The following is a 25,004-nucleotide window of genomic DNA, read 5'->3' as shown; positions in this document are numbered from 1 at the left end:
TATTCCTCCAGCAAAAATTGTCATATATGAAGACAAACGGTCTCAGTACTCGCACAAGGATTCCTTTGACATTTACATCTGCTAACATTGGCCAAATTAATATTGCATATTGCAGTTTATTCCTGGTACTCGCCTCAAAAAGTGGACATATCCAGCACATTCCCTCGGCTCAAAATGTATCTCGCTTATAGATGGATAATATCATCAGGGAATGTTCTTTTTTGGTTTTTTCGTGTTATTGCTGGATGAATAGTTCAGCTTTTGAGTGAGTACAGTGCAGTCAGTGTTTTCACAGTTATTTATTATTACCACTGAAATTACTACTGTGTTGAAGGGACAAAAGTGTGTTAAAATAGTCAAAAGTTGTGTTAGAGAGCGGTTTATTTAGCTTTGCTGTTCAGGCTTTTAACCTGCATTTCTTCATGTGGCCACAAGAGGGCGACATGGCTGCCTCCATACAGGTATATTGCAATGCCAGTTGTAATCTATTGTAGCGTACTGAGCGGTACTGTTTTGCGGAAATGGCTGTTAAATTACATGTTTTGAGCTACATAGTTGTTATTGTTCTGCACAAATAGTGGTGGTGTATTGTCTGTTTTTGTCTATCTGCTGCGTTGCTGTGATGTTTAGTTTTTCTTTGTGGCACGGTGACTGAGCCTGTTGTGTTGAGTGATGACCTTCCTCAGTTTCCAATGTTATTGAAAAGCTGTGGGTATTTCGAGACCAATCGAGAAAATGAACTGTTTATTATCATTTGGTTATTCAACATTAGAATTATTCGAATGTGATGCTGTCATTTTGTTCTTATGGTAAAAATGAAGCAGTCCTCACATCTATGCTGGATGAATAGTTCTGCTTTTGGGTGAATATCAGCAGTGTTTACACAGTAATTTTTTTATCATTACCGCTGAGGTTCACCCATTCATGCAAGCACTGAGCTGAGGGGCACAGAAAATGTGTTAAAATAGTGAAAAGTTGTGTTTTAATGAGAGAGAAGTTCATTTTTTGGGCATTTAACGTGCATTTTTGCCTGTGGCCCCAAGGGGGCGACATTACTGCCGCCATAAAATGCCAGCTGTCTTCAATGATGTATTTATTGGACAAAAGCAAAACATGATGAATGAACTGTAGAGGTAGCATGCAGCACGTTATCTGCTGTCTTTCCCATAATGCTTTGCTCTGCAGAAAGCTGTGAGGAGGCGGCGCTTTAGTACTCCACAATACGGTCAGAACGGAACTGTATGGCACACACTATTTTTAGAGATGATAGTTATAGACTATTATTATTTCCTCAAAATATGTTGCAACAACATTTTCACCTCTACAGTTATACACCAAACATTAAAGTGTAACAAAACATTACTTTTTTTTTTGTTAGCAGCTCTCCTCAGTTTGGACCTGCAGGAATGAAAGTGAGGCTGTTTTTCTTTGTCCAAATTGTCCCAGAGCAAAAAGTCTTCTTTTTTTTGTATTTTTTAAAACCAGTTTATAGGTGAAGCTGTGTCCCATCCACACGGACAGATGTCCCATTCAGGACACAACACAAGCAAACTGCCGAAAAAAGAAGCAGTCCCAGGTGAACGAGACGGCTGTTTTACACATGGAATATTCCCACGTGGACTGGGATTTTTCACCAACATCCGAGCATCAGCTGTGACCAGAAGAAGACGGCAGCATACTCAGGTGACATCATGATGCAGGAAGTAGACCTGCAACATGACACACTATTGTGGAATAATATTCAAATATATATATATAAATATATATTTTCCATTTAAATACACTCCTTACCTTTTGCACGTGTGACACTGCTGCTTTCCTGCACGTTATATGGCATTGCTACCACTCTCTGGGGGAGAAATGCAGAGGAAACGGTTAAAACAGTAGGGGGTAAACTCCTGTCAGTACCACTATTGACCACCAGAGAGCGGTGTTGTTATAGAGCTGTGCAGGTATAAGGCTCTAGCATACGTGCAACAATAAACTATTGTCATATATGCGTTGAGAAAACAGCTGTCATTTACAACAACTTTTAAATGCTATAAATGTTATATTCGAGCCTAAATCAAATTTATTTAGCTATTGTTTCATATATCTAAATTAATGCATGTTTAAATGTGATTTTAATTGATTTTGTTTTTTATTTAGAGTATCGAAATTAAATTTTAAAACTGCTGAAGCTGTTTACTAATTAAACAAAAGCTTTTTTTAATTAATGCAAGTTTTAAGTATGATTTAATGTAATGTAATTTTTATTTATCTTTATTTAATATTTATTTAAACAATATCTAAATTTAATATATTTTATTTCATTTAAATCTTTATTAGATTTTTATTAATAATAATGTATAATAGAAATAATTCTATTTCATTTTAAAACGGCTGAAACTGTTTACTAATTAAGTAAAAAAAAACCAAACAAAAACAGTGGCTGCTGAGGCTCAGAGCTAATCAGCATAAAAGCACCCTCCTCCAGTTATTTTTTTTTTATTTAATTTTTCCAGCCTGGGGAACCTCGCTTCATATCTAAATATAACTACATTCAAATAATGCAAATTTAAAGGTGATTGAATGCAATTTCATTCATTGTTTTTTTTATTTCAACATTATTGAAATGTAATTTGTTTATTTCATTTAAGTATGCCATAACACAATTTTTATTAATGATAATGTATGATATAATTAACTATATGTTTAATTTTAAAACTGCTGAAACTGTTTACTAATTAAGCCAAAAAAAGAAGCAGTGGCTGCTGAGGCTCAGAGCTAATTATCATACGTGTTTTCTTTTTTCTTGAATTTTACCGTCCTGGGAAACCTCACTTCATTCGCTTTCCGTCTGTTTCTTGTTGTTTTTACGTTTTAACAGAAAAAAACCCAGATTTCTTTCGGTTTTGATTTCTGACGTTTTCATGCCTGTCATTGCGCCCTCTGCTGGTATCAATCTCTAATTGCAGCCTCTATGGCCGTGATTGATGAGGGCAGCGGGCTGGCAAGGAGCTGCGTGAATCATCACGACAGTATGCACGGCATGTGGCCTTCAATTCACTCTCAAGATGGCCGCCTCGTTGCTCTCCTTCGTCCTTATTCCCCCCCCCTCCTCATCTTGGACGTCTAAACGTCCTCTCTAAAGGTGCTTGACGTATGCAAATGAGGCGTGGGATTGGCATAAGCACCAACAGGGTGCCCTTCTGTGCGTCTTACTGTCTCCCAGCAGCTCCTCGGACACGAGGTTGTCCTGGCGGTTGCCCAGCACGAAGGCCAGGAAGGAGAGGATGAGGGCGTCCATGATGCCCATGATGGCCAGGATGTAGGCCCAGCGCACCGAGCAGGCGCCCAGCGTGTATTTGTCCGTCTGCTCGCCGCACATCCGCTTCACCTCGTCGCTGTCCCAGCCGTCAGGGTAGATCATGCAGCCCAGGATCAGACACGTGCCTGCAAGGCGGCACGGAAACAACGCTTAGTGAGCGTTTGTTTTCATTACTATTTTATTTTTTATTCTGTTTGATTTATTTGTTGTAACAATATTTACAGGAATGAAAAGATTCAAGAAGTACAATTATAAAATAAATCTTTTAATTTAAATCCTTAATTATTGATTAGTAGAGCCTAAATGACATTTCTTTTGCTATTATTTCTTATACCTAAATAGAACTCAAGTTTAAATGTGATTTCATGTAATTTCAGTTTTTACATTTAAACAATATCTACATTAAATGTATTACTTTAATTTATTACCATTACAACTAATTCTATATAAGTAGAACTAAATTGGATGAAAGTTTTTCTGAATGTGATTTTACCTAATTTCATTTTTTTTGTGGTTATTTGAAGAATAAATGCATTATAAATAATAATAATAATAATAACCCAAAACCTTTGTCTTTGATTATTAATTGAATTTAAATATGACATTATATGCTAATTATATCTAAATATAACTCAATTAAATTAATTAAATTCATATTTTTATTTAAATATCAACATGTAATTAATTTTTTATTTCATTTAAATATTACATAATAATGTTATATATATATATAACTACATTGAATGAATGTAAGTTTATCTGAATGTGATTTAACCTAAAGTTGATTTATTTTATGTATTTATTTTTTATGTAAACAATAAGAAATACTACGAATATCCCAAAACATTTATTTAAATCCTTAATCAAAACGTAATTTCTTTTGCTATTATTTCTTATACCTAAATATCACGCGGTGAAATTAAAGCAAGTTTAAATGTGATTGAATGGAATTTCATTCATTTATTTTATTATTTTTTAAAATTTAAACAATATCTACATTTAATTTATTACTTTAATTCATTACCATGACAAGTAATTCTATATCAATACAACTAAATTGGATGAATGCGAGTTTTTCTGAATGTGATTTTACGTCTTTATTATTATTTAAAGTATAATAAATACATTATAAACAATAATACCCCAAAACATTAATTTATATCTTTAGTTACTAATTTAATTTAAATATGAGACAGTTAAATTAATTAATTTCATATTTTTATTTAAATAATGTCAAAATATAATTTATTTTCATTTCATGAACGTAATTTAAGTGGCTTTTTTCATGTTTTTATTTTTAATTGAAAGAATAAGACATGCATTATAAACAACACCCCCAAAGATGTTACATTTTCAATCACTCATCCTTTGGTGAAGGACACGCAAGGTTAAACTTGACTTTAAAAAGTCAAAAAGGTTGCAAAACCCGCAAAAATGAGGACAGCCAAGCCTCTCTGGTAATATGCTGCCCCCCAGTGGTGTGGAGGATGCGGCGAGCTCCTGTACGGTTGATCTATTTTTGCTCCGTTTGTTTGTTTGCTGCTTCAAGTCCCAAATGCACAAACAAACAAAGTCTTCCGCTCGGCGTGGAAGGCAGAACTGCTTTCTGTTTCCTGGCGTGCACACGAGACAGGAAGCCATTCTTAGCTGCATTTTCTCCCTTAGCGCCATTGATGAGCTCCAGGAGGCGTGGAGCACAGAACCAAATCACCAACTATAAGATACAGTAGTACACCGACAAGTAGAAGCTGCTTAGCACACATTTTCATGATAGAAGAGCTTAAAAATGGCCTTGGAGGAGGTCTGCTCTCCTGTGACGGCTGCTGATGCCTCCCTCGTCTCAACTTTTTTAACGAGGCCTTCCTCTCATTGTGGGAGTGGGAATGGAGTAGGAGGAGGAGGTTGCCATGGCGACGGCGACAGATACCCGCTTATGTATGCCGCTACATCCTTAAAAACATCAAAGAGGAAGACACGTAGACAATCTTTGACCAGCTGGTACTCAAGAACAGCAGACTGCTCCTGCCATATAGAGGATCTTTGACAAGCAGTACGTGCTCAAAAACAGCAGACATGTGGAGGATCTTTGACCAGTACCTAAAAGCAGTTGAGTGTTCCTGTCATATTGTATAGAGGATCTTTGACTAATAGGCGGTCCTTACAAAGAGCACACATATGGAGGATCTTTGACCAGCCGTAAATACTTAAAAACAGCAGGGTGTTCATGTCACATAGAGGATCTCTGACTAGCGGTACATGCTCAAAAAAGCAGATATATAGAGAATCTTTGACTAGTATGCAGTCCTTACAAAGAGCAGACATATAGAGGATCTTTGACCAGCCGTAAATACTTACAAACAGCAGGATGTTCCTGTCATATAGAGGATCTTTGACTAGCAGTACATGCTCAAAAACAGAAGACTTAAAGGGGATCTTTGACCAGCAGTAGGTGCTTATAAACAGGAAAGTGCTCCTGTCATATAGAGGATCTCTGACTCTAGCAGGTCCTTAAAAACAGCAGTCATATAGAGGATCTTTGATTAGCTGTATTGCTTACAAACAGCAGTGTGCTCCTGTAACAGAGAGGATCTTTGACTAACAGTACATGCTTAAAAACAGCAGACATAAAGGACTAGAAAGGATTTTTAGCAGTAGGTATTGACAACAGTGGTGTGGCGCTGTCATATGGAGGATCTTTGAATAGTAGCAGGTCTCATATATATAATATTTTTGACCAGCAGGGACTTAAAAACAGTAGAATGCTCCTGCCATACAAAGGATCTTTGACTAGCAGTACATGCTTAAAAACAGCAGTGTGCTCCTGTCACAGAGGATCTTTGACGAGCAGTAGGCCCTTCAAACAGCAGACATATAGAGGATCTTTGACGAGCATTTTTTTGGTGCCAATTTAATTGACAGCGTTCCCTCGCTACATCGCGGTTCACCTTTCGCGGAGTCGCTGTTTCGCGGATTTTTAAAAGTTCAATTTTGCATTTTAACAGCATATGAAGGCGCATTGTGTTGTGGTGTATTAGCGCCATCTATGGGTGCTCTGTTGTATTTACTACTGCTGCCAGTAGAGGGTGTTGTACGCTCTACTCTATGTGGGGTTCCACCTGGTCTCAGCTGGTGTTTACGTGCCTGTACCAGCATATTAGGAACCCCCAGTGGACAATAGCCAGCTAGATATAGAGCCACAACAGTCCTGATTGGCTGAGGGAGAACCCGCCCATTATGTTAACTGTGTGAGCTGCTTTCTAGAATAACAATAGAAGGAGAAGCTAACCGGCTAAATGAATCCCCGGCACGAGGAGGAGGACGACGGCAGGAGCAATGTGTTTTAAGAAGGATACAAAAACACTACAGCCGATGGCGTCGGCCAAAGGAGGGAAATATGTGTGAGTCACTTAATCGTTTCTTGTGTCCAACCCAGCAGGTTCATCATTACAATTCAAACCAAATGTGAACTTTGAGAGTGTTTCAAATGTGAGAAAATGTTAATGCGTGTCAGAGAAAAGTGTACCAAGTGTACGGTTAGAGCTTTCACAGCCTTAAGACATATCATCATTGAAAACAAATAAAGTTGGCGACTTTGCGGATTTCACTTATTTGGGGCTATTTTGGGAACCTATCCCCCGCCATAAATGAGGGAACACTGTATTCCGGTTTGTTTTCCACATTCCATACACTGGATATTTTTTTCCCGCCCTCCCTTCTGTGCTTCGTGCTGAGTTGTGTGCACACAGAAGAAGAAGAGGAGGGTAGAAAAGAGGACATGTTGTTTGTGTGGCTTCATCAGCACACATCACGTTAGAAGTTAGCGGTGCGCAGCAATTCCCCCTGGGCCCCCCCCACCCCACTTCAAAGGCAGACGAAGAGGAAATAAGGACGCGTGTTCAAACATTCACTGAGGAAGTCGACAAGGCCGACATTTAGCAACGTGATGTCGAGGTGTTCCTAATATTTTGGTAGGTGTCTTGGACAAGGGCAGTGTTGCATGTGGAGAATCATTGACATCAACAATCCCCCCGCCCCCAACTTGCTTTTTTTCCCTGCTTTTTAGTTTGTTACAGATCCCTTGTGTGGAGGAGAGCATGTAGCCTATTTAGTGACGCTCCCTTGGGATCCATCACCTCTTCACCCTCAAGCTGCTCTGCTTCTTCTGCCTTATTAAGCGGCACAACTTCCTGCAGTGACCCCCGGAAAGACCTTGTTAGCTCCCTATCAACACCCCCACTGTCAGGCTAGCGTCAAAACAAGCCCATTAAGTCATTACCTCCGCCAAGCGCAGCGCGGAGGTTATGTTTGCCAGTGTTTGTGGTCAAAATAACTTGAAAAGTTCTGAATGGATTTGGATGAAATTTCCAGGAATTGTTACAAATGGGATATGGGAGAACTGATTACATTTTGGGGGTGATCCGGATCAACACCTGGGTCCTGGAATTTTTTCAAGGATTCTTGAACATTGCAAGATAGGACCATTTTCGGCATATGTGCATATAACTCCACAAAAAATGGTCAGATCACTTGAGAAAAAAAATACAAGACAAGTTTCCAGCAGGTTCTACAAAATATCAAAGACTGATCCAGATCATGGAATCAATCTGGAAACTATGATCCAGAATATGAAACAAAAAATAGGCGACCTTTTGGAATTTTCATCCTAGGTATTTTTGAGTTATTTATTATCATTTTTGAATTGTTTATTTAGAAATGTAGATATATTTATTTCATATCTATATAATTACTGTGAAAAGTCAACACACTTGACATCTTCTGTCAGGCATTCCACTGTTTATGAATGCACGGGACGCCGTTGCGACTACCACCCCCCACAGGACTGGGGTGGAACGCCACGTCCGTGTAGCACAACAGGCATGTTAATTTTTGTCGATAAGTAGTGTTTGATTACAGGTTTTGAGCAACAATGTAATTGCAACTCAGTCCCTAATAGAGATGCTGTACAGTCATGGAAAAAATCCCTCGTTTCTTCAGTTTACTGATCCATTTTAATGCCTGGTAAAACTAAAAGTACATTTGTTTCATGATGATAACAAATATAGCTCATAATAAGAGCTGATATTTAGCAAGTTCCACGCTTTTCTTGATGATAACCAAATCACTAAGTTGTTAAGTGAATAGCTATAGCATTGTACTGCCAAAGAAGGTACCTTTAGTTGTATCAGGTGTTACAATGAACAAGGAACTGAAGAAACAAGGGTGCTCTAATCATCAAGGAATCCGTGTTGTATGTCTTACTTGCTGCACACATAAAGTATCTTTTTTTTGTGGTGGAACGTCGTGTTTATGGGTTGTAGTTTAGACATTGGCGGCCATGCGTGACCTCGCAGTGACAGCGCACGTTTCCTGTCAAATTGTTAGTGCACGTTAATGTCAACCGCCTCCTCTGGCTGCACATGATTTGCGGGCAGCTGACAGTCCGTTGTGACGACCCCCAGCTGCACCGCCCGCCCATAAAACACCTCCTCCGACGGACACCTTTTACATCCTTTAGTCATCTCTTTATTTATTTTTATTGACTTTAGCTCAGCATTGGCATCCCTGGGTTGTCAGTGACAGAGAGCTAAGGGGAAGTCACAGATTAGTTACTGCGCCTTTAAAATCCTCATTAGTCAAAGGAGGTGATCCACTTTAATCCTCCCCATCGGCCTGTAGGCCTGATCCAAACAACAACCCATCCAAGCCCCACACCCCATGCCCATTCCTTGCTGACCGGGCTGGATTTACAGTACAGCGTTCCCTTGTTTATCGCGGGGGATAGGTTCCCAAAATAGCCCGCAATAAGTGAAATCCGCAAAGTAGCCAACTTGATTTGTTCACAAAGATTCTATATGTTTTAAGGCTGCAAAAGCCCTCACCGTACACTTTATACACTTTTCTCACACAGGCATGAACATTTTCTCACATTTCTCTCTTGTTTAAACACTCACAAAGTTCAAATTTCGTCTGAATTGGAACGATCAACCTACTAGGTTGGACACAAGAAATGACGAAGTGACTCTCGCGTGTTTCACTCCTCAGTCCGTGCCTCTTCGTCCTGGCACCGTTCCACTGTGCTGCAGCATTTTTGTATCCTTGTTAAAACATATTGCTGCTGCTGTCGTATTTTCCTCCTCCTCGAACCAGAAATTCATTTCATTTCAACTTCCTTCGACAATCTTCTTCACTTTTCCTGTGCTGAGTCCATTTTTTTACCGCTTATCCAGACTTTACGCTTGTAAGAGTCAAACTTTTTCTGAAAAAATACAACTTTTTTCCTCAAATATTACTTACATTTTTAAGTAAAAAAAAAAAGTAGAATTTAATTCTGGTAAGATTACAACTTTTTAAAATCTGAATCCATAAAATCCAACTTTTATCGAGAAAAAAATGTTTTCCTCCGTAAGTTGTAAAAATACATATACCACTTTTTTCTCACAAGACTGCAACTTTGCAGATTTTTATCGACTTTGCAACTTTTTTTTGCAACTTTTTGGTTAAAATATACAACCTTTTTTCTTCAAAAATGTAAAACTTTTTTCCTTTTTTCATTTTGCACCAAAAATTTTAGATATTTTTAGAAAAATTACTGTCATAACACAAACTTTTTGCCTTAAAAATGACCAGGTTTTGTCAAACACTTAATCTAATAAGATAAAAGAGACAAAATTTGCTTTCATTGTTAAAAAAAAAATACTACTATAGTCTGGAAAAAATTGTAAAAACATTCACGTAACTATATATATATATATATATATATATATATATATATATATATATATATATATATATATATATATATATATATATATATATATATATATATAATTTTTTTTTTCTTAAAACAACTTTTAAAAATATTTTATTCTGCAAATCTGCAAGACTGCAAATTTTCCTCAAAAAATGCTTACCTTTTTTACATTACTTTTTTACTTGAAAATGTAGCTATTTATTTCCCCCAAAATTCGACCTTTTTTGGTTAAAAAAAACCCACATTTTTTTCAAACATACTTTTATTCTGATAAGATTTAAAAAAGACAAAATTTGCTTTTTTGGGGAAAAAAAGGAAGACTGCTATTAAAATTGAAAACATTAAATTTAAATTAAAAAAATCACATAACTACATTTTTTTTCAAAAATATACACTTTCATTCTTCTAAGATTATCCCTCAATTTTCTTTTTTGCATATATATAACTTATTGTTGTATTTCTAGTCTACCTTTTTTACTCAAAGTGTATATTTCCCCCCAAATTAGACTTTTTTGTAGAAATAAAAATTGACAAAACACAGTTTTATACTGGAGAAAACTACAACTGTAAATATACAAAAAAACCCGTCATATTTTATTCAATGTGCCCCTAATACTTGTTGGTCCAAATGAAGTACTACGTAAGGTGTCCTATCAGCTGCCCAGTGTTCATCTGTGCTGAAAAACCGCTTGTTAGTCTGCACACTCTTGCTTTCTAGCCCACGTGATCTCTGTGGTCGTCATGGCTCACACTTCTTGATGGTCAGCTGTCTTTTTGGACGACATCTCCTTCTTCTGCATATTACTGCTGCTGACATTTAATTCCCCTTTGAGAGCCACCGGCAACGACACCATGCAGGAGTTCATTTATGCATGTCAATGACGTTCTATATCTCTTCATGGCAGTCTGCTTTGAAACTTCTGAATTCAGCAGTTTAATATGAAGAAAGAACGAGCGCTTTGAGAGCACGTTTATGGTAAGAAATACAACTCAAGTGTTCTCACACTTGATATATGGAGCATATCAAAATTTTAAGACCCATTCAAAAGTGTCAAGAATGTGAATTTTGCACTGTTGGATCTTAAGGAGGTTCTAAGTAGAGATTCAAAATGAAAAAAGAAGAAATGGGAGTGAGACAAAAATGTTTCGGGTGAACATTAAAAGTGAAATATGCTGTTTGTCATCAAACATTTAAGAAAAAGAAAAAGGAGTGAGTAAATTAGTTGCTGTGCCATTCTTGGTAATGAGCTGAAAAATGGGTTTGGGCATGCTTGATGCCAGTGTTTCCAGGAGGCTAGTGGGAACATTGCTCCAGGTGCTGAAGATGGCTTCACAGAGGGCATCCACTGTCTGGAACTGATGTCCATTTTTGTAAATCCATCCCCAAATGTCCTCCATTGGATTTAGATGAGGGGAACACGCAGGATAGTCCAAAAGAGTGATCTTATTCCTCTGGAAGAAGTCCGTTGTGAAGTGTTGAATACGCCAGTCATTACCACACAGACGAGGGCCTTCAGTCATGCAACATATCCACGTAGCCGTCTGCCGTTTGACGCCCCTGCACAACCTGAAGCTGCATTGTTCCACTGAAGGATCATGATGGCGCCCCCTCCACTGCGCCGTGTGGAAAACATCTCAGGTGGGATCTCCTTGTCATGACAGTAACGTTGGAAGCCATCAGGACCGTCAAGGGAGAATAAAACTTTCTTCCACCTTTCAATGTCCCATGTTTGGCGCTCTCCAGCGAATTCCAAACGCCTGATTTTGTGCCCTTGTAGGAGACAAGGCCTTTGAAGAGCTTTGTTCTAGCCTTCTCTGGCAGGTGGCATCTGATGGCTCCATTAACAACTTGGCACAAGTAATGACCTTCATTTTGGCCGAGGATGGTAGAGAGATATGCTTCTTAACATCCACCCATCCATCCATTTTCTATACCGCTTCTCCTCATTAGGGTTGCGGGGGCATGCTGGAGCCTATCCCAGCTGACTTCGAGTGACAGGAGGGGTACACCCTGCACTGGTCTCCAGCCAATGGCAGGGCACATATAGACAACCAAGCATTCACACTCACATTCATACCTATGGACAATTTAGAGTCTCCAATGAAGCTAACATGCATGTTTTTGGAATGTGGGAGGAAACCGGAGTACCCGGAGAAAACCCACACACACACGGGGAGAACATGCAAACTCCACACAGAAATGCCCAATGGAGAATCGATCTCCAGACTGTGACTGTGTGGCCAACATGCTAACCACTAGACCACCGTGCGGCCGCTTCTTAACACGTGAAAACATATTTTTCAGCCACTTGAATAGTTACAAATGTACAATCTGAATCAGATCTGGTTTGACACTTGCACATTAGACAACATTGGAGGAATGTTGCATATTGCCATTTTGGTGTTTTTTGGAGAGTGATGAAGGCATCCTAACAATATGATAAATTGTATTTTCAGTCCATTAGTTGCAAATATGCAATATTACAGCTCCCATGTCTGTACACATTATGGGTTTCAAAGAGATCAGGTTTATACATTTTTGGGGGGAAATTCTAACGTAATGAGTGTGTGGATTGTCACCAAAGTCGCACCCACGCAGCGAGTGAACCTTCCTGGTAATGTTGGGGTGAAAACATGCCACAGGTGACGTGCCCCTTCCTTACCTGCAGCCAGCTGCATCCATCCACAGATCTTGTAGACCGTACCCGTGCTGCAGAAGAAGAAGAGGGCGAAGCAGCCGATGCAGCTGAGCACCAGCACCATGGACATGCCGATGAAGAAGGAGGCGGCCTTGAACGCACCGGAGGGGATGCTGGCGAACTCGGTGAAGCTGCCCTGGCACGTCAGGTCCCGGGACAGGCCATTGCCAATGCAGTAGTGGAAGAGGCCGAAGTAGCCAGCCTGCGGGGTGTCGGCGCCGTCTCCGATCCAGTAGGGCTGGATGAAGCACACCACATTGACGATGGCGAAGAGGATAGTGAAGATGGCCCACAGCACGCCGATGGCGCGGGAGTTACGCACGTAGTTGGTCTGGTAAATCTTGGCCGCCTCCGAGGCGGGGAGCATTGTGGTGCCGGTGCAGGTGCCGGTGCTCGGAGCCCCCGGGACCATCCTCCTCAGGACTTGACAGATGTGAGCCTTTTCGGGAAAAACACTTGAATGCACCGCTTCTATTTGACACTCTCGTCTCCTCCTTTTAGTCCAAATCCCAGCATCACTTCACTCTCGCCTCCGTGAAAGCATCACGATGCTTTCCTCTCATCTGTGTGCAGCAAAAGCAAAGCAAATCCCTGCAGCATAAACCATGCAAGCACCAGCATGTGTCTGCAAGTAAAAAAATATCTCCCCAAGCAGAGTCCAGAGATGAGTACTCGACGCTTGCACTGTACACATCCACTGCACACAGCCGTGGATAATTCAGGGCTAACCCACATCCTTTAATCCATGTCTGACGTAGCCTACACTGTGCGCGCGTGTTTGCGTGTCTGTGTGTGCGTGGCATCATTGCACACACGGCGTGTACTTGATGAAGCATGTAATTGCATCTGCAGTGCAAAAGTAAATTCATGTGTTTATAAATTGCATAAATAGCCGATTAGTTTTACACAACTTAATACATTAAATTAATTCAATGATTCATACATTTGAATTAACCCAAAATACTTTTTATATCATTTTTTCCCACACAACATCAACGGTTTAACGCCTTTGCTTTTCCAGGAATGCTAACCCGGCAAGAAAACTTCATTACCCATGATTCTTCGAGAACAATGCTTCGTTGTGATTGGCCGTTTCCACCACGTGGTGCGTGACATGAAGAACCGCGAATCTTCTTTTTTGGTAACTTTGTCTGTTTAGCTAGCTTAGTCATTTCTCACATTTTTCTGTTATTGAAAGGTCGTTATCCGTGTTAATTTAAGTTAACGACAGGTTGGCACCGCGTTTTTGATGTCGAATGGACGAATTTACGGTATCATTCCTTGTTTTGTTCACATTTGTACTGAACTTCTGGTGACGTTTTTGCGTCACTGTTAAAGTGCTTAAGCAGTTTAACGCTAGCTAAAGCAAGGTAGCATGCTCAAGGTGTCTTTCTAAGCGATAAACAACGTTTGGTTGGATAATTTGAAAGGGGGACACCTTCATGTCGTCGTCGTCGTCGTCGTTTCTCCAGCAACCAGGCTATGAGGAGGAGAGGCTACAGAGGGTGGCCGAGCAAGTGCCCTGCAGAGCGCTTCAAGCTGGGCTGCTGTTGTCGCTGATGGGGGAGGTCAGACATCACTTTGTTTGTTGCGACAAAATGTAGGCGGTGGTTATCTATGAAGTTGGACAATTGAGTGAGTGCCTTGTCAGTGCATTTATAGTAATTATAATTAAGTATTTATTCATGTACAATAGTATAGTATCATGGTATGGTAATGTGTGTTGCAACAGCCACAGCAGTACAGCTTCCCTTCAATCTTCATATACGGTCATCGAGCCTCAGGGAAGAGTCATGTTGTCAACATTCTACTGAAGGAACTGGAGGTAAAAGGGAATATTGTGTGTGTGTGTGGGGGGGGGGGGGGGGCGGCGGGGGGGGGGGACATGTACAAGATGTGACCATGCATAATTTTGATCCGTGTAGTTGCCTCACGCTAACATCAGCTGCGTCGAGTGCATTTCCATCGCCCTGCTCTTTGAACACGTGCTGCTGACCTTCTTTGGCCGGGACGCTGCCGCCACGCTCCCCCGCAGCCCGTCGTTATCCGACTTTGTCCGCATCTACAAGCAGCATCGCTCCCCGTCCACCGCCACGGAGACGCGATACATCGTGAGTGCACACATGGCATTAGTTAATTAGGCTTGCTTTGTGATGAGCATTAGCATATTTGGGTTTTTTCAGGTGTTGGAAAAAGCTGAGCTGCTGCGAGATATGGACGCTAATCTCCTCCCGGCTCTCCTGCGTCTTCAGGAATTGGTGAGCACAAGTTAGCACAGTGCAAGGAACCATATTTGGTAAAGGAAGCGCAGTTCTCTATAAAGCGTTGGTCTGTTCGTGCTAACGGTGGGGAGGGGTGGTTCAGTTTTGGTCACTCATGTGAGAATCTCCATGCATCACCCTGCAGGTGGAGGACAACGTGAGCATCATCCTGCTCAGTGAGATCGCGTGGGACACGTTCAGGCCGAGCACAGGCTGCTTTGAACCTCTTCTGCTCCACTTCCCTGACTACAGCAAAGGTGTTTTACCCTCCTCCCATCACACCTCGTGATGATAACACTTCAACGATGCGAGATGTTTTCTTTCTACCGGCTATATTGTTCTAACAAGTGCATTACACAACACAGCTGCTGATTTGGTGTGAATATACCTGTATATGAAGGTGTGAATGTCTGCTGTTCACGTCTAAATTTAGTTCTTTTCTTGTTTTAGCTGAGCTGCACCAGATCTTGTCCCAGGACAGACATCCATCCTATTCCGTTGAGTTCTACTCCTCCTACATCAACATCCTGCTGGGCGTCTTCTACGCCGTCTGTCGGGACCTCCGCGAGCTGCGGCACCTGGTGGGAGGCGCTCAAATGTCACTTCAACTTTTCGCCTAATTGCTGTTGCTAGGCCTGTCACGATAATCAATAACTCAGTTAACCGCACGTTTAATACAAACAAACTTTATCATTTTGCCGGCCTCAATATATTGACATGTGCTTGTGTGTTTGTTTTCCTCCTCTCTCTACACCAAACAGGCTGGATGACAAGAGGTTAAAAGTGTTAAAAGTGAATCAAGGAAGTGTGTATGCAAATGAGCTAATGTCTGTATTGACACAATGTCAACTTCAGAGTATTTCTGGGTTATTTCTTTTGTCAAAATTCAGGCCATAATGAAAGTAACGCTGACTCAAAATCAGAAATATTGTGATTTTTATTTAAGTGCAATTTTTGCTCAACGAGACTGAGTCCATTTTAGTTTCATTTATTTTATGTTTAATTGATTTTATATAAAAGCCCTTGACATTCCAATTACAATGTTAAATACTCTTGAGGAGTCAAAGTTGATTGCTTTTGATACAGTGTACTTGCATTATTATGCCTTATATTATCATTACATTCGTGAAAAATGGTGTAAAAGTAATGTTGACAGTGATATCGTCTATCGGCAATAATTTGTAGCACAATTAACATCCAGCAAAATTTGTTATCGTGACAGGCATAGCTGTCACTCATTTTTTTTCTTCTTTTTGAAACCAGGCTGCGCTCAACTTTTCAAAGTTCTGCGAGCCTTTGGATGAAGGGAAAGGTAATCGAGTGTCGCTCAAACGGTTGAAAGATGCTTTGTGCGCGTGTGTGTCTTATTTGTGTTGTGTTGTCAGTGAAAGAGAGCGACACACACAAGCTGTGGCGAAATATCGAGCCTCACTTGAAGAAGGCCATGCAGACGGTCTACCTGCGTGAGGTGTCCAGGTGAGTGCAACCTTTACACTACTTCCTGTGTCCTTTTATGTCTGCTGACCTTCATGTGCGTCTTCTAGCCTCCAGTGGGAGAAGATGCAGGTGGAAGCTGAAGACGGGCCTGTGAGAGGTGCGGCACACACATTTTTATGCTTTGAATGAAAGGCTGGAAGCTGTGAGCGATAACGTGACTTTTCTATCCCTGTCCTCCTCCCAGGCTTGTCGGCGCACACGCATGTGGAGCTGCCTTATTACTCCAAGTTCCTGCTGATCGCCGCCTACCTGGCGTCCTACAATCCCGCCCGCACCGACAAGCGTTTCTTTGTCAAGGTAGGGCAGCCCTGCACAGTGATGGAGGTGGTGACAGCAAGCCACAGGGGGGAGAGATTTGAAGGCAGGTTCCTAGCGGTACTGCCACCATTAAAACAGGTGCCCAAGATAGTGACTTTAACTAGAAAATGCATGCATGAGCTGTGCCAAAATGTCAAAGAAAGGAAGAAATTGAGGACTGCAGTGTTTCGCACGTCTATCTTTGCCAGGAGGAGTGGGGGTGGAGGATGATGTCATACGTGCGTGTGTATGTCATTTTTATGGAGACTGTTTTGTGTCATTACAAATGTGCGACATTATCTCATGTTTTTAACGCTTATTGAGCAACAGAACATGACGTTATTGATGTGATTGATTTATAGCACGCACGGACACTTAAAAAAACATTCATGATGCTTCCTGGGCTCTGTGTACTGTAAGTGTGCTGATTTTAAAGATAATGTCCATGTCATTGTACATCTAATATATCATTATATCGATGAACAGATGATTTATACTGCGCCACCAAGTTAGCTGTGGTTGCTTTTTTTTCGGTTTCCTTTTGGCTAGAATGCGCATGACAGCTGGTAAATATGTTTTATGAGTTGTTATGTGGACGCCTGAGTGGTGCAAATGTGTTTTTTGAAAATATCCGTGTTTGTGTGGACATGGCCTTAGTGTTAAGAAGCAGGGTTATGATGCTATCTACTGCACAGAGTTGTAACAACAAGAGACAAAGACATTCCCGTTATAATATGTTTATATGGGCCGCCACAAATAATTTCCGATGTATGTCCACTACTTTTTTCTAATGTTTTAAACCCTGCGGTATGTACAGTGATGCGGCTAATATGGCTAAAAACTATTTTTCCCATGATTCTTAGAGTGCAGCTTCAGGAGTGAAGTGGAATATGTTAACACCTTTTTGAAGTGTTATGCATTGATCTCTGAGACATCTTAAGTAAGTTTAAGCAAGTGTCGAATTACTACAGCTTCTGTTTAGATTACTTGGACGGCCAACCGTCCATTCTCACCAACCGGTTTCGAAATTCTGGACAGAATGAAGGGGATAGCTCAAACTAATGGCTAATTTGCTTTGCGACAGCGAAAGAGAGCGAGAGAGAGTCTGACAAATGAAAGACTTATGAGTCTGTTCAATTGTGATGCTCGTCATGACGACTGGGGTTGTTTCTGGTAGGCTACTGTGTAACTAGCCATATTACACTCACTCTTCAGCATTGTGTAACTATGCATATTACACTCACTGTTCAACACTTTAACTAGCCATGTTAGAACGCACTGTTTGAAAAAAACATTTATTTAATCAAAAGTTAAAATAATCTTTCTGTGTAGTATCTTTCTGTTTGCTAACTATCCCATGTTACGACATGGACACCTGCAACCTATCTTTTTTTCTCTTTTAAATGTAGTGGGTGCGGCTTACATACCGGTGCGCTCTATAGTCTGGAAATTACAGTAAATGAATTTATGAGAAACACTGGACTGTAATGCTAGCACATGCATCACAGCATATCATAGCAATCCGCAGGTACCTACAAGGTATGTCACCAGGAGCCTGGAAGCTGACCTCATGATGCTAAGACTGAAGAAACACTGAAATGGTCAAAGTTGAATTCATCAGAATTGCTTAAATTGAATTTAAAAATTAGAAAAATAAACATTCTCACATCCCAAATGAGACTGACATGTACATAAATACAAAATAATTTCATTTAAAAATGAAATGATAAAAATCACAGTTGAATTAGGAAAATGTAATAATTCACTCCTAACATTAACCAGTCACACTCCCAGGACGAGTCAATGTAATAAAACTGAAATGAGGTTGCAATGTATAACATTAAATTGTTTTCATTTCAACAATTAATGGCGCAGCAACTTATTTATTTTTATACTCATTTATCTCTCGGCAGTCACGCAGCGCTCACGGTGTCGCCTTTTCCTTCTCGACAGCACCACGGCAAAATAAGAAAAGCTAAAAACTTCCTGAAGAAGAATGAGAAGGTGAGCATGCATACTCAAAAGCATGTCTCTTTGCTCGTCACACACCTGCGTTGTCGGAGACCAAACCTCACATTGTGGTCCATCTTAAGACCAGCAACCACCTGCTGGGACCCAAGCCATTCCCTCTGGACCGCCTGCTCGCCATTTTCTACAGCGTGGTGGACAGCAGAGTCGCGCCCACCGCCAGCATCTTCTCTCAGGTCAGCGCAGTCTTGATGCTTGTTTCAGCCGGAGCTGTAACCACGGTGATCGTCTGACGTCATCACCTTGTCTTTTTTTATTGATATCTTTATTTATTTTCTTAGATCTCCTCCTTGGTGACCTTACAACTCTTGACTCAGGTCAGCCATGATGACCAGCTGGACGCCCCCAAGTACAAATGTGCCGTCTCCATGGATTTCATCTGCGCTATATCCAGGTAAGCGCGTGTGTGTGTGCGCGCGTGCGTGTGCATGTGCGTGTGTGTGTGTCCTCAGAGATACGCAAGCACCACAGCACTGACTCCAGTTGATGCAAACGCTTACAAAGAACACACTCTTCTTCTAGGACGGTGAACTTTGACATTGTCAAGTATCTCTATGACTTCATATGAGGCACTTAATCTCTTCATGGACGCTCTGATTGGACTAATAGAGAAAAAGACAGTCAGTTATGTTGCTGCCACCTTGTGGTCATTGAGTAATAAATCACTGAACAGACTGAATTTGCCTGATTCTTTGTGTCTGACTAGAGCAGGTGAATTATCAACCTTGTTTCTCTTTTCATAATTTATTTATTTTTTTTTTTTAAGTCGAAGGGAAACCTTTTCATAGCAATTTATCCTTCTCATGGCAACCTCCCATGCTTCTTGGGAATGTAACAGAAAAACATCAAGTTAAGATGCTTTAAAATGCAACTGTTGCTTTTCCCCCATAATATTACAAGTTTATTCTAAAATGCAACCTTTTTTCTCTTAGTATTTTGACTTTATTCTTGGAAAATTACAGCTGTTCTTTCCATTTCTGCTGGGAGTTTTTTCCCCAAATATTTCAACTTTCCCCTTGCAAATTTTCTTTTCGTCATTATGACATTACACTAGGTCCTCGACGTACGAACATCCGAACATTCGCGGATACGAACACAAGCCAACTGGTCTATATTTGATTTTATTTTGCCTTGTAGTCGCTCAATCAGTATTTATACTGCTACTGTACATGCTTGACCAGTAGAGGGCACTGTGACACTGCTAATGGGACCAACAGGTAGAGAAAGATGAGGAAGAGGAGAGATTGAAGGCTAAGAGTTGTATGATACAACCTGACAGAGCGTGTGATTAAAGTTTATGAAGAGTTAATAGGCCTGCTTAATTCTACACCACCCACAGAACACTACCTCTTTTAGAAGAGTCTAACCACCAACACCATTTGTCCTTTTTCCAATAACTCCTCCTCCACAACGACGTATGCTCGACCACTCCTCTTGAAAGGTAAATAACATTTATCATTACGTATTATTATATCACTTTTATTATTGTTTTTTTCATTAATTATCCTGGTTTAATATTACTACTGCATCCAAACTCATATTTACATACATACACATATACTGTATATGTATACACGTACATGTAGTACCTATATCATTGGTAATACTACCTTTTCCCCTACTTAAGAACAATTCAATATAAGAACGGTCGTCTGGAACCAGTTGTGTTCGTAAATTGGGGACTTAGTGTATTCACATACTTTGACTTTATTCCCATAATATTTTGACTTTATTATCGTAATAGTATCACTTTTTGCCCAACCTAAATTTCCAAAAATTGCATCTTTGTTTTTTGTTTCTCATATTAGGTCTTTAAAAAAAAACAACTTTAATATTTCAACTCTGCTACTAAAATGACGTTATTTTTCCTCATAGTGTTGCTAGTTTATTCTCATAAAATTGCAACTTTTTTACTCTTTAGGATACAACTTTTTTTTCTTAATATTTTGACTTTATTCTCATAAAATTTCTGGAGTTTTTTTCTCATAATGTTATGACTTTTTTCCCATAATATTTTGACTTTATTCCCATATTATAACTTTTCCCCAACCAAATTTTTAAAAAGTTGCAACTTTATTCTTTGTTTTGTGTGTTTCTCATAATATTACGTCTTTAAAAAAACATTTATTTCTTTAATATTTTGACTTTATGATACTAAAATGTCATTTTTCCACCATAATATTGTGAAATTGGGATGTTTTTTCTTGTACAACTTTTTTCTCTTTATATTTTGACTTTAAGCTTTTCTTTTTTTTTTTTTTTTTTTTTTTTTAGTTTTTTTAGTTTTCATGTTAAAGTATTTTTAGCTACTGTGGGCCAATTAAAAAAAACAGCCGCGTTCCCCAAATGGCCTCCGGGCCGTGATTTGAACACCCCTGGTTTAAAGTATCAGAAATATAATTTTTTCAGGTCTTTGTACGGGTGCATCCATTATTAGCATATTATTAGTCTTGGACTGTAATTCCCATGACTTGCGTGGTTCTGGATAGTAATTTCCATTTCACTTTGAAATATTACACCCAATCAGTAATCATGTGACACTTGTCAACTTTATTGTACAAACAAGCACTTCAAATGAAGAAAGTGAAAGTAAGTATGGTGCCGTGTTGCATCCCTGGGGGATATTTAAATATTTTACAAATATATACATAAAACATAATAGCAGTAAATGCCTGTCAGTGCTCCCCTTTGAACTCTCCTGAATTTGTTTGAAGTGTAACGGGCTGAGGCTAACTTCGTGGGTCAGATAATAAGAATATTTACTATGCCATCCATTGAGACGCTCACAGTCCCAGTCCTAAACGCTGTGCCTCCGGCTGTGGATCATGGCCACGATGTGGGACAAGTCCAGACTTTTCATCATCACCTCCATGAAGTCGGTGTCGGTGCGAGCGCCTGCCACAAACTCCTCCAGGGAGAGCTCGCCTGTTGGAGCACACGTTAGTCTGCATTAAACCCAATGGACCATTTCTGAAATAAGTTGAAAATGGCAAGTAATCACCATCGCCATTGATGTCGATCCGGTCAAACACTCTGTTTGTGAAGTCCTCGGCCGTCGTTTCCTGGTTGTCGTTGCCGTTGATGGCGCGAATGGCCTGAGAGGACAACAGGGTTATATTAATAACCTCATTACATGACCAAGTCAGGTGTAGTACGTGCGTATGAGGTGTGTTTGAAGCACAGTTATGATGCCATATACTGTATGGGGTGACACAGACAGTCCCGTTAGAATGTGTTTATGAGCGGAAGCGAACACGTAGCACCAAAAAAAGGTAGCACCAAAACTCTGTGGCAGTACTAGTTTATTCATGGCGGGCTGCCACAAATAAATGAACGTATGGGAAACGCTGCATATTACCGTCCAGGTGCGAGGTCATCTAACCTTTATGATGTTGAGCAGCTCGTATCGGTCTATGCAGCCGTTGCCGTCCACGTCGTACAGCTTGAAGTACCAGCGCAGCTTGTGCTCCATCTTGCCGCGCATCACCAGGCTGAGCGCCGCCACGTACTCCATAAAGTCAATGTAGCCATCCTATGGGGGGGATGAAGGGCGTATTTTTACAGTGGCTGGGATTGCTCTGATATGCAATGATGGCCTTTCATCATAGCAATTTTGTTCTTGACCACGACATGTCTAGCATTTGCACACTTTTTATTATGTAATGGTACTGTCTACTTTTTCTGAGGGGAAGTAATCGTCCAGGCTGAAGATGAAGTGTGTCGGGGAGAGCGAGGACAAGCAATCTGATCATCAGAGCGCCGTTGCACATCAGATAATCTGACAGTTCAGATCATGTGTAAAGATTACTGTCGTCCTGTCCAAGCTGTCGGGGGCGTCTAAATCGGGAACCAGTGGCCCCCGCCAGACAGACACATCCTGTGATGACCTTGTCTCAGACTCTGACATGTCCTTCATCTAAATGAGCTGTCATCGTTTCAGGAGATGATGTCTACACTTATGGGCCACAACAATCTGTGATCTGTTGAGGAAAAAAATGATTTCTTAAGAAAAGAGAGTGCCTGAAAAAAAGACAGGGAGTTTGCAGTTTATTTATTTTGCAAAGGAGGTCAGACATGGCTGTCTGCAGATGTCTGGCCAGGAGTGGCCACCTGACTACAAGTCTTTATACTCCATTGCATGCAAATGAATTACATTGTAAAAGAAAGGACTCACTTCCCTGTTGACGCTTTGTCCATGACATCAAAAGGTAATACCTGCGTGTCAACAGATGTTTTCAGGACCTCCTTCTGGTACTTACTGGGGAGGCAGCTGGCCTCTTTTGCAAAAGACATAAACTGCGCAAACTCCCTGTCTTTATTTCAGGCATTCTCTTTTCTAAATAAATATTTTTTTCCCACAACAGATCCAATACGAAATCTCTCAGTCAATACTGCTTACACAGTATTGCTGACATCGTTTTTTTGCCTCATACTGACGATCAGTATGTCAATATGATGTAGGACAGCCACAGAAATAAGCTGACGAAACTGAGTGAGCCACCTGTTCGTTTTCCATTCCGCTTGTCCGAATTATTGTTACGGGTAAGCTGGAGCCTATCCGGTGGGGTCCGCCCTGGACTGGTCGCCAGCCAATCACAGGGCCCATGTAGGCGAAGGACTTTATCGTCTTCAGTGAATGTTTTTGCAATGTGCGAGGACTTCCACACAGAAATGCCCAAACAGCGTTTCCAACCGTTAATCTCCTGACTGTGCGGCCCACGTGCTAACTAGGCCAGTGAGCAGCCCTGAGTGACGCCAGCGAAGCTATTAAGTCTATTAAGAGTTAATTAAATGCTTGAGGGTATCCATTTAGCTGAACTCGCTTAGCTTTTTGCCATACACGCGGACACAAATTGTCCTTGGTATCAGCATGAAAGCAACCATTCTAGCGCTATAATTCTATGACATCAATAAACCACAACTGGATGAAAACAAAAGTACAACAAGTCAACTAAAAAGTTGAATTCTACAGTCATGTGTCATTGAGCGTACCTTATTCATGTCAAAGGTGCGGAACATTTGTTCGATGTAGTCGTTGGCCTCGGGGTCCAGCCCTCGCAACCCGAAGAACTGCTTGAACTCGTGCAGGGTGAGCTGACCCGACGGGCACTCTGTCATGAACTTCTTGTACCAGAGGTGCATCTCCACCGCCTGCAGGTCGTCCACCGTGCTGCCTGTAGAGTTACCCATGATGTCGCCGCCGACTCCCAACTGGTCTACTGTGAAGCGGAGCGGGTCCGTCTTCACAGTCACACAACAGCGGGATGTCACAGGGTGAAGAAGCGCAGGAGTTGGCAGAGAGCTTATGTAGTCCACTGTGTTTGGGCCTGCCACGCCCACCAGGGTGCCCTCCTCGGGTTTAATCCCCGGCTTTAATCCAGGCAGATGAGCGGTTTAAGAATTCCATTACACATTACAATGGATGCTCACGCTTCCTCTGAAGATATGCTGGCAAATCACAATAGTGTCTTCATCACATCACGTGGAGGTGCATAACACTGATGCACTCTCTCAGTGTGCATGTGCAGCTTCAAGAACACACTAGTGTAGGTTTACAAACTTCTTCTGCAAAGATGACACAGTTATTTGCTGTGCGCTTTATTTACAAACCACAGTAAAGAGCGCCGGTACAAATGAAAGCTACACAATGAATGTTGCTCTAAATCAAAAGAGGCATTTTTTCATTCACACATTCTTTCCTTGTTTGTGTTAGTACATAATATTGAACAAAAAGAAACATACAGAGTATATGTTACAGTTTAAAAGTAGAAGATATGAATGCAAACGTATTATTTAAAAAAACAACTTGGTTGTCATGCAGCTCCTTCATTGCTAAAGTTGTCATTTGTACATTAATATATGTAAAAACAAAAAAAAACTTCAAATTGCAATTCAGAAATTGCATGCAAATGCTTTTAAAAGCTTGCTTGTTGGTACATCACAGCATATTGTAGCAGTCCTGCAGCAGTGCCCAATCTGATTGGATTCCGAGGAAGTGCTGTGATCTTCAGTAATTACGACAGTTTTTTTGTAACTTTTGCAAAATTGCTGATGTTTTTTCTGTGTCACAAAGAAGTGTAACATAAATGGATTCAAAGGTTACATTTGAGAACAAAGTAAAACCTTGTTGTCTTACTCCATCCTCCAAAGAACGTCAGGAG

General features: G+C 40.6%; 3 protein-coding genes across 4 annotated transcripts; 1 reads left to right on the top strand and 2 right to left on the bottom strand.

Annotated features, from left to right (window-relative positions):
* Window positions 1-1,080: 1,080 nt before the first annotated feature.
* On the bottom strand, window positions 1,081-13,910 carry lhfpl3 (LHFPL tetraspan subfamily member 3). Its single transcript, XM_054753293.1, has 4 exons — window positions 12,725-13,910; window positions 3,205-3,435; window positions 1,792-1,849; window positions 1,081-1,709 (listed from the first exon to the last, which is right to left on the bottom strand). Exons 1-3 carry the CDS (start codon window positions 13,170-13,172, stop codon window positions 1,827-1,829), a joined length of 702 nt encoding a protein of 233 aa, XP_054609268.1. The 5' UTR covers window positions 13,173-13,910; the 3' UTR covers window positions 1,081-1,709; window positions 1,792-1,826.
* orc5 (origin recognition complex, subunit 5) lies at window positions 13,528-19,512 on the top strand. Of its 2 annotated transcripts, XM_054753292.1 has the most exons (14): window positions 13,547-14,328; window positions 14,493-14,585; window positions 14,686-14,871; window positions 14,944-15,018; window positions 15,167-15,278; window positions 15,472-15,602; window positions 16,285-16,333; window positions 16,407-16,497; window positions 16,566-16,615; window positions 16,703-16,815; window positions 18,769-18,819; window positions 18,909-19,019; window positions 19,125-19,237; window positions 19,366-19,512. In XM_054753292.1, the coding sequence occupies exons 1-14, from the start codon at window positions 14,203-14,205 to the stop codon at window positions 19,409-19,411; spliced, it is 1,347 nt and encodes a 448-aa protein (XP_054609267.1). In that variant the 5' UTR covers window positions 13,547-14,202; the 3' UTR covers window positions 19,412-19,512. The 2 variants fall into 2 exon arrangements, 1 of the variants encoding a protein (XP_054609267.1); XR_008566235.1 differs by lacking the exon at window positions 19,366-19,512 and having other exon boundaries at window positions 13,528-14,328; window positions 18,729-18,819; window positions 19,125-19,160.
* guca1a (guanylate cyclase activator 1A) lies at window positions 19,440-24,129 on the bottom strand. The gene is made up of 4 exons (XM_054753294.1): window positions 23,836-24,129; window positions 22,226-22,375; window positions 21,845-21,938; window positions 19,440-21,768 (listed from the first exon to the last, which is right to left on the bottom strand). Exons 1-4 carry the CDS (start codon window positions 24,031-24,033, stop codon window positions 21,641-21,643), a joined length of 570 nt encoding a protein of 189 aa, XP_054609269.1. The 5' UTR covers window positions 24,034-24,129; the 3' UTR covers window positions 19,440-21,640.
* Between the last annotated feature and the right edge of the window lie 875 nt (window positions 24,130-25,004).

The sequence above is a fragment of the Dunckerocampus dactyliophorus genome, chromosome 15 (assembly GCF_027744805.1).
Source record: "Dunckerocampus dactyliophorus isolate RoL2022-P2 chromosome 15, RoL_Ddac_1.1, whole genome shotgun sequence".
Taxonomy (NCBI): domain Eukaryota; kingdom Metazoa; phylum Chordata; class Actinopteri; order Syngnathiformes; family Syngnathidae; genus Dunckerocampus; species Dunckerocampus dactyliophorus.
The sequence above is the reverse complement of the archived record's forward strand: the minus strand, read 5'-3'. Positions and strand labels throughout refer to the sequence as shown.

Bases quoted from the DNA above. Each gene is read 5' to 3' on its own strand.
- lhfpl3 (XM_054753293.1), bottom strand. From the start codon at position 13,172: ATGGTCCCGGGGGCTCCGAGCACCGGCACCTGCACCGGCACCACAATG. The intron at 3,436-12,724 runs GTAAGGAAGGGG...GCCGCCTTGCAG, and splicing joins ATGGATGCAGCTGGCTGCAG to GCACGTGTCTGATCCTGGGC. The intron at 1,850-3,204 runs GTAAGACGCACA...TTTCTCCCCCAG, and splicing joins CGAGGAGCTGCTGGGAGACA to AGAGTGGTAGCAATGCCATA.
- orc5 (XM_054753292.1), top strand. From the start codon at position 14,203: ATGTCGTCGTCGTCGTCGTCGTTTCTCCAGCAACCAGGCTATGAGGAG. The intron at 14,872-14,943 runs GTGAGTGCACAC...GGGTTTTTTCAG, and splicing joins CCACGGAGACGCGATACATC to GTGTTGGAAAAAGCTGAGCT. The intron at 15,019-15,166 runs GTGAGCACAAGT...ATCACCCTGCAG, and splicing joins TCCTGCGTCTTCAGGAATTG to GTGGAGGACAACGTGAGCAT.
- guca1a (XM_054753294.1), bottom strand. From the start codon at position 24,033: ATGGGTAACTCTACAGGCAGCACGGTGGACGACCTGCAGGCGGTGGAG. The intron at 22,376-23,835 runs GTACGCTCAATG...TCCCCCCCATAG, and splicing joins GCACCTTTGACATGAATAAG to GATGGCTACATTGACTTTAT. The intron at 21,769-21,844 runs GTGATTACTTGC...GTGCTCCAACAG, and splicing joins GATCGACATCAATGGCGATG to GCGAGCTCTCCCTGGAGGAG.